This window comes from Phascolarctos cinereus, unplaced genomic scaffold (genome assembly GCF_003287225.1).
Source record: "Phascolarctos cinereus isolate Bilbo 61053 unplaced genomic scaffold, phaCin_HiC Scaffold_2;HRSCAF=192, whole genome shotgun sequence".
NCBI lineage: Eukaryota > Metazoa > Chordata > Mammalia > Diprotodontia > Phascolarctidae > Phascolarctos > Phascolarctos cinereus.
Genome location: NW_027555625.1, coordinates 56916513 through 56930833, shown reverse-complemented (window position 1 = coordinate 56930833; position 14321 = coordinate 56916513). Strand labels below are relative to the sequence as shown.

At 40.9% G+C, this 14321-nt stretch overlaps 1 protein-coding gene across 2 annotated transcripts; it reads left to right on the top strand.

Moving 5' to 3' along the window:
- Positions 1-12: 12 nt before the first annotated feature.
- On the top strand, positions 13-8330 carry COX4I1 (cytochrome c oxidase subunit 4I1). Of its 2 annotated transcripts, none has more exons than XM_020989235.1 (5): positions 13-120; positions 1851-1924; positions 4409-4573; positions 6721-6852; positions 8062-8330. In XM_020989235.1, exons 2-5 carry the CDS (start codon positions 1852-1854, stop codon positions 8196-8198), a joined length of 507 nt encoding a protein of 168 aa, XP_020844894.1. In that variant the 5' UTR covers positions 13-120; position 1851; the 3' UTR covers positions 8199-8330. The 2 variants fall into 2 exon arrangements, with proteins under 2 accessions (XP_020844894.1, XP_020844893.1); XM_020989234.1 differs by having other exon boundaries at positions 4406-4573.
- Positions 8331-14321: the final 5991 nt, after the last annotated feature.

The window sequence follows — 14321 nt, the reverse complement described above, 5'->3', positions numbered from 1 at the left end:
CGCCCGGGTCCTCCAGTATCCCTAGAGCCCGCGCGGCGTCTCGGCCTCCCTCTTCCGGTGTCGGGCTGCCGCAGTGTGGAGGGCGGCAGGGAGAGGCGGCGGCGGCGGCGGCAGGGGCAGGTGAGGCTGCGGCGGCGGCTCGGGCGGGCCCTGCTGCTCTCCGGGGCTCTCCGCCGCATCCGGCCGCGGGGCGCGGCAGCCCCGGGGGCCGGGACGCCCCAGACCCCTCCTGGCCCAGGGTGACATTGAGCACCGGCTAGCCGGCGGGGACCAGGCCCCGGGGAGGCGGCACGGCCTGGGCCCGGCGATAACCTTGAGGCCGGGGCCCGGGTGTGGAGCGAGGCCGAGGCCCGCCAAAGGAGCCGAGGCCGAGCTCGGGTGTCCGGGAGCTCGGGTGTCCGCCCGCCGGGAGCTCGGGTGTCCGCTCGCCGCTCGTCACCCGAGTGACCTTGGGCGGGGGGAGGCCCAGCGTCGGTCGGAACTGATTTTGTTCTTCTCGCCTCCCACACGGGGGGGGGGGGCGGGGGCGGGAGGGGCCTTGGGACCCAAAGCAGAAGGACATTGAATTTGTAGCGGAGGAGCCCAGGGTCCAGGTTCGAGTCCCGACATTGCCCTGCGCGATGTAGGAGTGAGTGACCTTGGGCAAATCATTGACCCTCTTTGGGTCTTGGTTTCCTCCCTTGTCGAATGAGAAGAGGTGGATTCCGCAGATTGAGGGCTACTGCTGATAATCTCATTGTAATTCTGTGTGCTAGTCAGACCTTTATGTCACTCCTATGTGCCCATGGGCAAGTCACTACTGTAGCTCTCTTCTCATTTGTTTTTGGGGCAGACCCTTTACCTCTAGGAAAAGCTGTTTGCAGCCTCTTAACTGCCGTAGGCCTGTTATTTCTTCATCTTCCTTCCTGCTCTCCCCATCCCCAAATCTGTGGGTGTCCCCCGCCCCGCCCCCCCATCTTTCCTGTGTTAGGCTGCTTGGTTCTAGATAGAGAGTGAAGGGGGGGAGGAGGGGAGACCTCAGAACCCTGTTACTTCATCCAAATAGGAAACTCTTCCAGGTGTGATCTTGGTACTGAGGCTACAGCCTGTAACAAAGGGAGGATGGGGTGCTGACAGTTGTCTAGTAAATTGGAGGGGCTGGGTCAAATCCTGACTAGGTGGTTAGATTTGTGACCTTGGTCAAATAACTTCACGTCTGGGCTTCAGTTTGCTGGTCTGTAAAATGAGGAAGTCTTACTGGAGGGATTCAAAGATTTTTTTTTTAAGAACTGAATTTTATGATCCTAGACTTTTAGCTTGCTTTAACTATTGGATCATTTTTGCTTTGTTTAATAATTTAGAGATAATAGGATTTATAGCTTCAGGGCGACCATAGATGTCATCTAGCCCAACCCCTCATTTTACAGATGTGGAAACTTCTGCCCAGCCAGAGTAAAATGACTTGCCCAAGGATGTTTAAGTATTTAGGAGTAAAGGTAAGGTCCAAACCTAGCTAGGTCTTTTGACTCCAGATTCAGATCTTCCACTATTCCAGGTCATCTCATAGGAAGTACATTTCAACTGTTTGAATTTATTTTCACACTTTCTCAATCAAGAATGTGACTACCATAGCCTTTTTATTACTTCCAGTATTTTTATGCTGCCTTACACTTAGAGATCTAATCTCCCAAAATATTTATTTCTGTACTCCTTGGTTATCAACTTGATGTAGCATTATTGATGAAAGTGAACATAGGGAAATGGCATTGTCCCTCCCAAAATATGTGAGGAAGAAGAGTGGTATAGTTACTAATAAGCAAATGGTTTCAACTTAATTTGGAACAGAAATTTTGCGTTTTTTTTTTTAACAGAATGTTGGCTACCAGGGTGTTTGGCCTTGTTGGCAGACGGGCTATTTCCACCTCTGCATGTGTTCGATCACATGGTATGTTCATTTATCTTTCTTTTTGAACTCTTTGCATAAATTTCAGGAAAATGTTGTGAGGTAACCATTGGTCCTTAATGTGAATTCAGCATCTACTCTCTTGTTCTCCCAGGTCCCTGCCCTTCAGCCTCTCTTCAGGTCCTGTGCATCTTAAATCAGATGGGCCTCCACAGAAAGTCTATTTTTGGGAAGCCTGAGATTGCTCTAAAATCAATGAGGAAGCTTTTATTCAGATTGTTAGTAGGTGTTAGGGATACAAAAATTTAAATGTGCCTGCTCTCCAAAAGGTTGCTGTTGGGGAAGACTACATATATACTTATTAGTTGTTATAAAACAAATGCAAAGTAATTTGGAGAGGAGGCACTAACAGTTGAAGGAATTAGGAAAAAGGATTCAAGTAAGGGGTGGCACTTGAGCTGAATTGACTGGGAAACAAGGGATTTTGAGTTGGAGGAAAGGAGGAGCAAGTTCATTTGAGGTATGTGACAGGAGATATGTTGTTTTATGTGAGCAATAGAAAGGAGGCCAGTTTTGCTGGATTGAAGAGTGAATGAAGGGAAGTAGTGTCTAATACAACACTTGTAAGTTTTATTTTTAGTTTTAAATTTATTACGTAGGGGAGATTTGATTTTTTAAAAATTTTCCCTCTTTTTTTTTTCTAGTTCTAAGTTTTCTCCCTTCCCTCTTCCCTTCTCCACCAATGAGAAGGCAAAAAAAGCATAAACTATTACAAATATGTGTAGTCATGCAAATTCATTTTCTCCTTTAACTATGTTCTCCCTCTCCACCCCACCCCATCCTCAAAAAGAAAGAAAGAAAAAGTGTGTTTTATTCTGTATTCAGTGTCCATCCATTCTCTATTTGGAGGTGGATAGCATGTTTCATCCTGAGTTCTTCGGAATTGTATTGGGTCATTGGATTGATCAAAGTTACTAAGTCTTTCAAAGTTGAATATATTTACAATAGTGTTGTTACTGTGTAGACTGTTCCCCTGGTTCAGTTCATACAGGTCTTCCCAGGTTTTTCTGAAACTGTCTCCTTTGTGTGAGAGATTCCAAACAGGAGTTTGTATTTGACCCTAGAAATAACTGAGAACCAGTGCAGTTTGTTTAACAGGGGAGTGAAATAAGCAGGTAGGGAGCACGCAGCAAGCACTCTGTTGGATGGGGTGGACCTAGCCTGTCCCACCAGTGAAGCCATTGAAGCTGTAAACTGCACCACTCACAGTGGAGCTTAAATAGGAGGCTTCACTACAAGAGGATCATTGGGCTTGAAGCTGGGAAAGTGACCATGGGAGCTGTCTAGTCCTGGTGTAAGCCAGCTGCTTGAGCTAAGGGTGGTTTTGATGAATGTAAAGAAAGTCTGCTGGAGAGCCTCTGGCTGTCATTTAGGGTCCAAGCCCTTTAAACCCAAGTTACTCTGGCTTTCACTAATTGGCCAAGAATAGGTCTCGGCCTTAGCCACACTTGGTAATTGTTTGGATTTTGGTGGAGGTGAGTGTAAATAGTAGTTGTTTCTCTTCTGGCCAGAAACCCCTCCCAGATTGATTTTTTTGAGAAGGCAAACTAGGCTGTCTTTTGCCTCACTTCTTGCCTAGTGTTTAATCACTGAATAGGCTCACCTCCGATGAACTGACTAAGCTTAAAAAAGCCACTGTCTCCCACTGCATCTGGGGCCATCTCCAGCTGTCCTGACCTGTGTCTTGTCACTGGACTTTGATGACTCTGGAGGAGAGAGTGGGGCTGATGACTTTGCACAGCCCTGCCTCACTTAAATCCAATTCACTTGCAAGTCAAGACATCACCCTGCCGTTGTCATTGGCCCTCTTCCAGAAAGAAGAACAAACAATGACCGGTGCCAGATTTGATATTCTTTCTACTACCTATCTCCCTGATAAACTCCTGCTTATAGGGCATAGCATTATAATCCAACTCCATTGTGAGTCAGATAAGCTTTTGTGAGTTAGCCTGAAAATTTTGCTACAGTTTATGTAGGAAATAGGGCAGCTACTTGGCCAGTGGATACAGCTCTGGGCCTGGAGGCCAGAAGACCTGAGTTCAAATCTGGCCTCAGACACTTACTAGCTGTGTGACCCTGGGCAAGTCACTTCATGCTTTTTGCCTTAGTTTCCTCATATGTAAAATAAGCTGGAGAAGGAAATGGCAAGCTACTCCGGTATCTTTGCCAAGAAAACCCCAAATGGGGTCACAAAGAGTCAGACATGACTGAGCAGCAAATATGTGTAATATATGATGAATTCACACAACTAACTTGTAAGTATACATTTCAAACACAATCCTCTTCTAAATTAAGGAGTGTCTCAAAATAGTCAAAGGAATGTGGGAAAGATTGAATGGAAACATACTTCAGTGACTGAAATATCTTCACTTCATATTAGTTTTATTCTAATATGTATGGTGTTTTCTAGTTAGATTTCCTTTACTTATTTTTTCCCCTTTCTCCTGCCTCTATTATAATAAGCAGGTGTTGTGAAGACTGAAGATTATAGTCTTCCAGGTTATGTTGATCGTCGTGATTATCCCCTCCCGGATGTGGCTCATGTCAGGACCCTTTCTTCCAGCCAGAAGGCCTTAAAAGAGAAGGAAAAGCAACCATGGAGTAAATTGTCTTCTGAAGAGAAAGTCCAGTGTGGGTATTTAATCAGTCAATAAACATTTATTAAGCCCCTTCTCTGTGCCAGCCGCCTTAAGCACTGGAGATACAGTCCCCGTCCTCAGGGAGTTCATAATCTGACTGGGGAGACAGTGAGCAAACAAATGTGTACAGACAATCTATGTAGAGGGTAAACAGGAAGTAGTCGGCAGAGGGAAAGCACTAGAATTAAGAGGGATAGGGAAAAGCTTCCTGTAGAAAGTTAACTTGACAGAAGCCAGAAGGTAGAGATGAGCAGAGAGAACAGGTGTGGGGGACAGCCAGAGAAAATGCTCTGAGTCATGAAATGGAGTGTCTTGTTTGAGGAGCAGCCAGGAGGCTGGCCAGTGTCCTTGGATCAGAGAGTTCTGTGGGGCATAAGAAGACTGGGGTGGGGGTGGGGTGTAATATGCTAGATTAAGGAGGACTTTGAGCACGATGGTCATCTCATTTTGGCTGTTGTTACTTTTATCATTTTGCATTAACACCTCTAGTCTCTTAACTGCTTCGTGGTCTTCATAGTGCCATTTCTGGCATATCACCAGAATAGAAGGAGCTTCCTTCTTTGTGAATGACCTTATAAACCAAAGTAATATATCAACTTGCCCTAGGAAAGGTAGGATGTGCGGCAGGTTTATAGAGAAAGAAGCTCTCTGCAGTACCTAGGAAGAGACACTGATGATCCCTCATCATCCCTATCCTTATTCTACTCCTCCCACTGTTCTGGGAATTCAGGTAATGTCTAGTTCCTACTAGGTGTGGATCAGTTCTTTGTATTTTAGATAAGCACAGTGTGAGAAATGCTAACCCATGTGGTAATGCAGAAGTGCATTTCAGAGACCTCCAAAATATATCACCATTCTCCTCAGTATGGATAATTAAAGATTGATTATAAAGGGATGAGGGAGAAGTAGTTGAGATGATTTAATGCTTTTTTTAAAGTTCTTAAAGCCTTGTGGCCTGGATGGATTAGCTTTAAGTGAACCTTTCTCCATAATTTCTTAATGTGGAAACTTGCTGCCCTTTCACCTTTTCTATGCTGGAGGGCACACTTTTTTAGTTTAAGTATTGTAAGGAAGTATAAATCATTTTAGCCATAGCTGCTAGTTTGATGTGTTCTACCATTTTTTTCCCAGAATGAGGGACTCTGTCTTCTACCCCTCTCCCCGCCCCTGTTTGTTACTAATTTTATAGGCCTGAGAATTAATTGGTCACCTATTCTCATTATACAAGCAAAATTTTGCAAATATTAGACTTTGAGGATGCATTTTTTTCATTGGTGAGAGTATACCCTTCATAAAGCATATCAAAACCCTTCTAAGACTTGGTAGAAGGTGTATTTGAGTTCTTATTGCTGAAAAATTCACTCTGTAGGTAGCCTGGTGATGAGTCTCTCTTAAGTTAAGCTGAGCTGGTCCTCAGCTTGAAATGAGCTATGACAGGTTATACTCTGTTGGCATAACCTTTGAAAACCCTGACTCACTTCTTTACCAGAAAGCGATATTGAAGTTGGACTTGGTGGAGAATGATTGTAGCAGCCCCCTTTTGATAGTGCTTTAGTAGATAGAGTGCTAGCTTCAGAAACCTTGTGAGATCTGTTATATAAGTAATATACCATTTGACAAATGAAGAATCTGAGCCTTGGGTCATAAAACAGATAAATATGAGAGCTGGAACTCACAGACAGACCTTCATGTGTGTCATGTCCCCCAGTCATATAGATCGAGCCCTGGTCCCTTCTGGGTACAGGGATTCGGCTGCCACTACTGTGTATTCGGACTCTGGCCCTGCTGTTCGCGGAGGGGACATAAAGAATAAGTGAGCACGCCGGGAAAAAACATGTGCCCGAAGAACATGGGATGGACTCGTGGGCTGTACAAGCACTTGTGATTTGTCATTGATTGTGGTGTCTAGGAGGATGCACAAGCATCACATGCAGGACCTGCGGGAATTTGGTGTTTAAGAGATGAGCTTTGGCGGCAGAGCAGGGCTGGAGGCATTGGATGCGGCTCACTGTTGCCAAAATGTAGTGCAGCCTGTTCTTGTATTTGATTCTGGGCCTACGTCTATAATTTAAAAATAAATCCACTTGTTTTTTAATGGAGTCCTAGAGTCTTTAAAAAACTACTTTTCTTTCTCTTTAGTGTATCATATCAAATTCAATGAGACCTTTGCTAAAATGAACCAGTCCTCAAATGAATGGAAGACTGTGATTGGGGCCGCAATGTTCTTCATTGGCTTTAGCGGTTTAATTGTCATCTGGAACAAGCACTATGGTGAGTAAGGAGAGGAGAAGCTCTCTTCTGGGCAGCGCTGGTGTAGAGCAGAGGTGTCACACTCGCTGCCTAAATTGTAATCAGGAGGTGTTTAAAAAAAACAGACATACGACATGGGTAATATTAGTTTGTGGTTTTCTAAGTCAATATGTGGCCAGAGGGGTCCTCCCTCAAGGTTGACACCAAGGCCCTAGAATATTCTTAGAGATGGAAACTAATTCTTAGCTGCAGGAAAATCTAATAGCTTCCATGTATGTGGCACTTTGCAGTTATATAAAGCACTTGCATATACTTTATCACATTTTTTTCTTCACAACCTCTCCTGGTAGATAGACCAGGTATCATACCCATTTTATGGAAGAGGAATCTGAGCTTTATATAAGTAAGTGGCAGAGCTGGGACTTGAATTTCGGTCTCCTGAATTCAGATTGACTATTTTTTCCATTTTACTGTGCTGGTGCTGCTGCTGCTGCTGTTGCTGTTTCTGCTTAAGAAGTTACTTTGTTGATAGGGAATCTGAGGTGGTAAATGATCCTTTTGCCTAGGATAGGATAAATACTCCTGAAATCTAGGTGACATTTATAAAGTACTTTTAAGTATTTGCAAAGTGCGCTGTGTAAATTCTCACTGTCTTCTAGAGAGTGTCCTCTGTGCAGTTGAATACTGGGTTCCCTAAAGAGTGAGACCCTCTTTTTGGACCAAATTGGAACTCTCCTAACAAATTCCTTTCTCTCTGCACTATGCTGAGTAGGCTGTATGTGTTACTGCCAGTGCTAACTTTGCTCTTTCATGGCTGGGCTTGAGTTACTACAAGTCTGATACAATTTCTAATAGTTAGTTATATGTGATTTACTTTTCTATATTAGTGTATCACTCCTTTGAGCCTCTGGAGAGATCGATGCTCTTTAATTTCTTCTTTTTTTTTTTCCCACTCTGCAGCTCTCTCATTGCAAAGTTTTTAATGGAAATGAGAATCAAAAGTAAAAGTAAACCCAACCTATCTGTCCATGTCTTTAGTAGACAAAGCCAGTGTGGGTGAGTGAAATGCCACTTAAGTGACAGGATACTCTGAGTACTGGCTGCATATTGCCCTGTGGGAATAGTAATTTAAATTCATTATCAAAAGATTCTGTCTCAAACCCTGTTTCTATTGTCAGAATGGAAAAGCGAAGTCAGACTTTTCTGATAAAAATTCTCTTTAATTTACAGTTTATGGTCCTCTCCCACAAACCTTTTCTGAAGAGTGGGTGTCCATGCAGACCCAGAGAATGCTGGACATGAAGGTTAATCCCGTCCAGGGGTTCTCTGCTAAGTGGGACTATGACAAGAAAGAGTGGAAGAAATAGAAGAAATTGGGGATCATGCCTCCTGTTTATTTGAGCCTCTTGTTGCTTCATGTATGTGCAACCCTCAGCATATTTACTGGAACGTTCTGTGTAAAACATTAACAGTGAAAATAAACAGCTGACTTACTTGAAGATGTGGTTTGATCATTTGAAAATAGCTGATACCCTGTCCATTTAAACACCGTGTATGTATCTTTAGTAAATAGAAAAATCAAATGCAAAAACTTTAAAGCTTGCTAAGCTAAATAAATAGTAAATGTTTATATAATTAAATGTTAATTTGAAGTATTTTTAACAATAGACTTTTTTTTTAAATGAAATGTTTTAATCTGGAACCAAAACCTCAAAAATAACTTCATTTTGTATGCATATCCAATTTATTAGAAGATACCTATTTTTTTTTTTTGCAGAAAATAATTCATTTAAAGTGATAGAACATAAACTGTCAGAGTTAGAAAGGTTCTTTGAAGTCATCCAGTCTAACTGCAAAAATAAATGAGGAAGAAGTCCCAAAAGAGGGCAAGTGGCTTAAGGCGCCTTGGGTCGTATGATTTATTAATGGTGAGGTCAAATCTAGAATTATGTTTGAGGCCTAGTTTGATGCGTCAGGCTAACTTCACTGAATCTCTGGATTTACTCCTTGCAGTTCGATTATGGCAACCCAAAACAAATTCTCCTTTTCCCCAACCTTTTTTTTGTGTGTGAGATTTGAATGAATAAGGGAAGTCAGTATTGAATAGTAGCAAACAGCCCTACCCAATTGAACTCTTACCATCTTACCTCAATAGTAAGCTCTCGTCATTTAAAAAATTGGCAAAGGTTTTCTTTTATCAACAACCACTTCCATAAACTTTTGAGTTTTAAATTTTTCTCTCCCTCCGTGCCTCCCTCCCCAAGGTGGTACACAAGCTGATATAGGCTATGCATATACATTCCTATTAAACATATTTTCACATTAGTCATGTTGTAAGGAAGAATTAGAACCAATAGGAGGAACCACCAGAAAGAGGGAACAAAACACAACAGTAGAAGAAAGAAGCCAAATGGTATGCTTCGACCTGCATTCAAAGTCCATAGTTCTTCGTTTGGATGTGAATAGCATTTTCCATCATGAGGCCTTTGGAGATGACTTAGATCCTTATATTGCTGAGAAGGGTTAAGTTTATCAATATTAGTCATCACACAACGTGGCTGTTAACTGTGTACAACGTTCTCCTGGTTCTGCTCACTTCACAGCATCAGACCATACAAGTCTTTCCAGGTTTTTCTGAAGTCTGCCTATTCATTTCTTATAGCACAATAGTATTCCATTACATTCATTTACCACAACTTGTTCAGCCATTCCCCAATTGATGAGCATCCTCTCAATTTCCAATTCTTCACCACCACAAAAAGAGCTGCTATGAAAATTTTTGTGTGGGTGGGTCCTTTTCCCATTTGTATAATCTCTGGGATACAGCCCTAGAAGTGCTATTGCTGAATCAAAGGCTATGCACATTTTTGTAGCCTTTTGGACATAGTTCCAAATTGCTCTGCAAAGTGGTTGGATCATTTCACAACTCCACCAACAATGCATTAGTGTTCCAATTTTCCCACATCTTCCCCGACATTTATCATTTTCCTGTTTTGTCATCTTGGCCAGTCTGATAGGTGTGATGTGATACCTCACAGTTGTTTTGATTTGCATTGCTCTAATCAATAGTGATTTAGAGCATTTTTTCATATGACTATAGATGGCTTTAATTTCATCTGAGAACTTGTTTATATCCTTTGGCCATTTATCAATTGCGAAATACCTTGTATTATAAATTTGACTTAATTCTCTATTTTAGAAATGAGGCCCTTATCAGAGACATTGGTTGTAAAAATTCTTTCCCAATTTTCTACTTTCCTTCTAATCTTGGTTGCATTGGGGCAAAGGGTTTTGAGAGTTTTGGTTAGTTTGTTGCTGTTTGAGGTGGGATCATGAACATGAAGTGGAAAGAAAATTGTTTCTTAATTCAGTTCTCCGCTTTTAATGCAATAGTCTCCAAATTCGATGTTTGCAGGGCAGCTAATTGAGAAACATACAAATATTACTTTGTAAATTTGTCATCCAAAGCTTTAACTTAGAAAATGTCACCTTTCTGGATCAAGAGTATGAATTTAAGCAGCTTGCTCTCTTAAAAATCTCCCCTAAGGAAGCAAATTTCAGTAGAAAATTGTTACAAAGTGAATTTTTCATCTTTATTATTACTAAAAAATTGGGCAATTTCTTTTTTCAGCTTATTGTTTGAAGTACTTTGCTATGAGAAAGGCATCATATTTTGCTATGATATGAGAGACCTATGCTGTAACCTCTCACAATTTTGCAGTAGTTTTCTTTAAATGAACTTTTCAAAATAAATGAAGTTGATTGCTTCTTTTTAAAATCAGTTCTTTTTTTATTGTGAACCTAACAGTCACCAACAAACATTTCAATATAGAAAAAATAGGAAAGAATTGTGTAAGAAGCTTAACTTCAGTTACATAGTATACTTGTTTGAGAAAAATGTACATTAAATTTTATAATATAGTAATAGCATTGCTGGACATGTACCAAGTTGAAACACTATCTCCGCTTGTATTTTTTGATAGATGTGATTGTGAAACAAGTAATATGTCAGAACCACAGAGGGGGCTCCTTTTTCCTCCTCAACATCTTCCTGTATTTTTACAACGTACCTGGACTCTTTGAGAAAGTTGATGTTATAGTGAAGAGGCTGTGTGGTGCAGTGAGGAGAGCCCTGGATCGGAGGTCAGAGAACCCAATGACATCAATTCTCTGGCCTTCCATTTTCCCATCCATAAAATGAAGGAGTTGCACTCTAACCTCTGAGGTCTCTTCCGACCTGATTTCATTTCTATGATAATTACCGTGAAAACAGTAGTTACCCCTGGGATGAGACAGAGGTTTGGATTGGGAGGAGGAAAATTTAGAAATAAACAGTGAAGAATGCAGATGCAAGCTCATTTACTCAAGTCAATTCCAGTTATGGACAAGCTTTCAAATAAAAATGAGATGTTTCGTATGTGCAATGTAGGTATCATCCTGATGGGGCATATGAATGTGACCTTGGTTTCACAGGTTTGAAACCCAAAAGAGGGGGCTATCCCTTGAATTACCCTAACTACTTATCCTTTTTAGATGTTTTCTTGTAGAAACTTGGGGTCAGTGAGGATAGTGACAAACAGGCCACATTTTAAAAATAGTATTCAGATCCTTGTTAGACCCTGACCTGGATTGGATAGTAGAAAGTCTGATTGAATTCTCACACATTACGGAATTTTCATTAAAACAGAACACCCGCATGGAACATTTGATGTGGTATTAGAAATAGGCCTACAGAGGCACAAATCTTCCCTAACATCATTTTCAGCATCTGTAATCCAATGATCACTTTCATATTTCTGCATCCACTTGCAGAACAAATTAGAAAGGTTTCAGTTTCTTGGTTGATTTACAAAGGTTTCATTTCCACAGTATCACATTCAAGTGGCATCCTTGAAAGCTACTTTGCATACGATTTGCCAAGCATTGTTTTCATCATGGCAATAGCTGTGGGTTATGTCAGAGCTTCTATCAAGCTTAGCAAATTCCATCAGTAACCTTATATGATGCAAATGATCCTTTTTGAAGTCACAGAGTTTTTGAAGAAGTTTATTTTTACTTATTAAAAGCATCTAGTTCTGGAAAAATCCTCTTGGCAATGTATTTTGCATGTTGACTTTCAAGATATTTCAGTCGATTGATTTCATGCACTGTAGCTAAAGCATTTGTATAGAGTGAACAGTGGTTTTTCTCCATTAGTACTGTTCGTGGATCCCGATAGTATAGGGGATATTTTTTTGACTGGACTTTTAAATTTTGTGTTTCTGCTAATCTCTTGCCTTTGCTTATACTAGTTTTACTTGCAGCAGTAGACTTCATTCAGACCAATAAAATATTTATTGTGAAGGAACACTTAAGTCCTCATTAATTAGTAGAGAAAATAAAATATTTGAGAAATTTGTTGAAACTTTCAAATGATTATAACTATACTTTGTTGTTCAATTGTTTCAGATGTGTCCAACTCTTTATGACCCTATTTGGCAAAGACACTGGAGTAGTTTGACGATTTTCTTTTCCAAGTCATTTTGGAGATGGGGAAACTGAGGCAGTTAAGTGACTTGCCCAGGGTCACACAGCTAGCTAGTAAGTTTTTGGGTCCAGATTTGAACTCAGTTCTCCCTGACTCCAGTCCCCTCACTCTCTGCTGTTTCACCTAGCTGCCCCATAACTATACTAGATAATATTAAACATTCAAGCTATTGTTAGGCAATAAATTTAAGATAAATTTATATTAAATTATTGCAAATTTCAAATGACACCTTCTTATTTCAATTTTGGATGTCTTGAAAATCAGCATATTGTACTTGCCCAAAATGAATGACCTCCAGAATTGTAATGGCTAACTTTTAATTAACAGTAATGTTTGATTTCCACACACAGATTGTTTAACTTTGAGTTTACACATTGTGTTCAAATGCAACAAGCAATACAGTGACACAATTCTTCTGTCTTGAGGCCATGGTGACTGACATTGGTGCCATTTGCTGCCGTTGGCCCAGGCAGATTGAATGTGAGATGCCACTGCCTCATCTCACACACATTTGACCTCCTTTGCACATTCCTGATTTGCCGTCTTAGTCTGCATTTGTCTTGTTTAGTTGACTTTGATTTGAACTTTATTTTCACTAATAAAAGTGGCTGGATTTATGCAGGTGGTGGGCTTGAAAATGGTGACTGATGCATTGAGCTCTCCCTGGATGCATGGACAGAGAGAGACCAGGTGGTCCCCACTGTTTGGGAAAACTACCATATTCTAACTAACACAAATGTGTGTGTGTGTGTGTGTGTGTGTGTGTGTGTGTGTGTGTAGAAGGACAGGATCTGGAGAAAGCCTGGCCGCAAAAGAGAAACCTGTACAAGTGTTACCAATCCTTTGTAACTGGGGGGCCATTTGTCCACTCAAAATGGCTGTTACTCTTCTTAAGTCCTTTACTGCTGTGGATTTTTGCCTGTGGCAGTAACCAGACTTGATGTCTACTTTTAAACTGAGTCATTATGCTTGGGGAGGGTATTACTGTATCCTTTGGTACTGATGTAGTGATCTGTTATAAAACTCCCTGGTTTGCATTACAGATTACTTAATGGAAATTTTAGGCTTTAAGATTTTTTTTTTTTTTGGTCTAGGCAACGGGGTTAAGTGACTTGCCCAGGGTCAGTTCAAATCCTGTCTCAGACACGTCACACGGCTAGTGTTACATGTCTGAGGCCGAATTTGAACTCAGGTCCTCCTGACTCCAAGGCTAGTGCTCAATCCACTACACCACCTAGCTGCCCCTTTAAGATGTATTTTTAAATGAGCTCTTTGTAACTCTTAATTGCTGAATTTCCTTCTGAACCGAGGACAGTGTTAGTGAGTCCCAGACTTCCTGGATTTGGAATTCGAAGACTTGGTTTTGAATCTCAGCTCTGCTACTCATTCCCTTGGTGAGGCTGGGCATCTATTACTTCTCTAGGCCTCAGTTTCCTTGTCTATATAAGGAAGGAGTTGAATTAGATCATCTTTAAAGTCATTTTCAATTCTAAACCCTATGATTCTTTGAGTACTACCAGTTAATTTATTTTAATCCTTTCAGATGGAAAGTTTTATTCTTCCCTATCTTTAGGTTCTATTTAGTGCTTTTGAATTAACTAAATGACCAAAGGTTCTCATTATGAAAATTAACTTACTGACTTGTACTGTTGTCATGCAGTGGCTGATTATGAAAATTAACTTATTGGACTGTGCTATTAGAATATAGTGATGCCCTGAAGGCCTGTTGAGGTGTGTAGAGCTATTTGTTCCTACATTGACTGCTCCCCAATTTTTTTTTAAATTCTTGCCTTTTTTATAGTTTTTATAGCTCATGCCTCACTGTCAGCTGTCAATTCCCTGTGTTTTTAGTGTATTTGTATTATGCTTGCTTATAGCAGCCCATTCTGATTTACTCCTAATTTTCGTTGGCCCAAGAAACCAGATGACTGACCTTGATTGAATTTTTGGTAAATTAGGATGT

What these genes read in the sequence shown, in the direction of transcription:
- COX4I1 (XM_020989234.1), top strand. Translation starts at nt 1,852, where the DNA reads ATGTTGGCTACCAGGGTGTTTGGCCTTGTTGGCAGACGGGCTATTTCC. An exon ending in TGCATGTGTTCGATCACATG is followed by an intron (nt 1,925 to 4,405) that starts GTATGTTCATTT and finishes TATTATAATAAG; the next exon opens with CAGGTGTTGTGAAGACTGAA. An exon ending in TTCTGAAGAGAAAGTCCAGT is followed by an intron (nt 4,574 to 6,720) that starts GTGGGTATTTAA and finishes CTTTCTCTTTAG; the next exon opens with TGTATCATATCAAATTCAAT.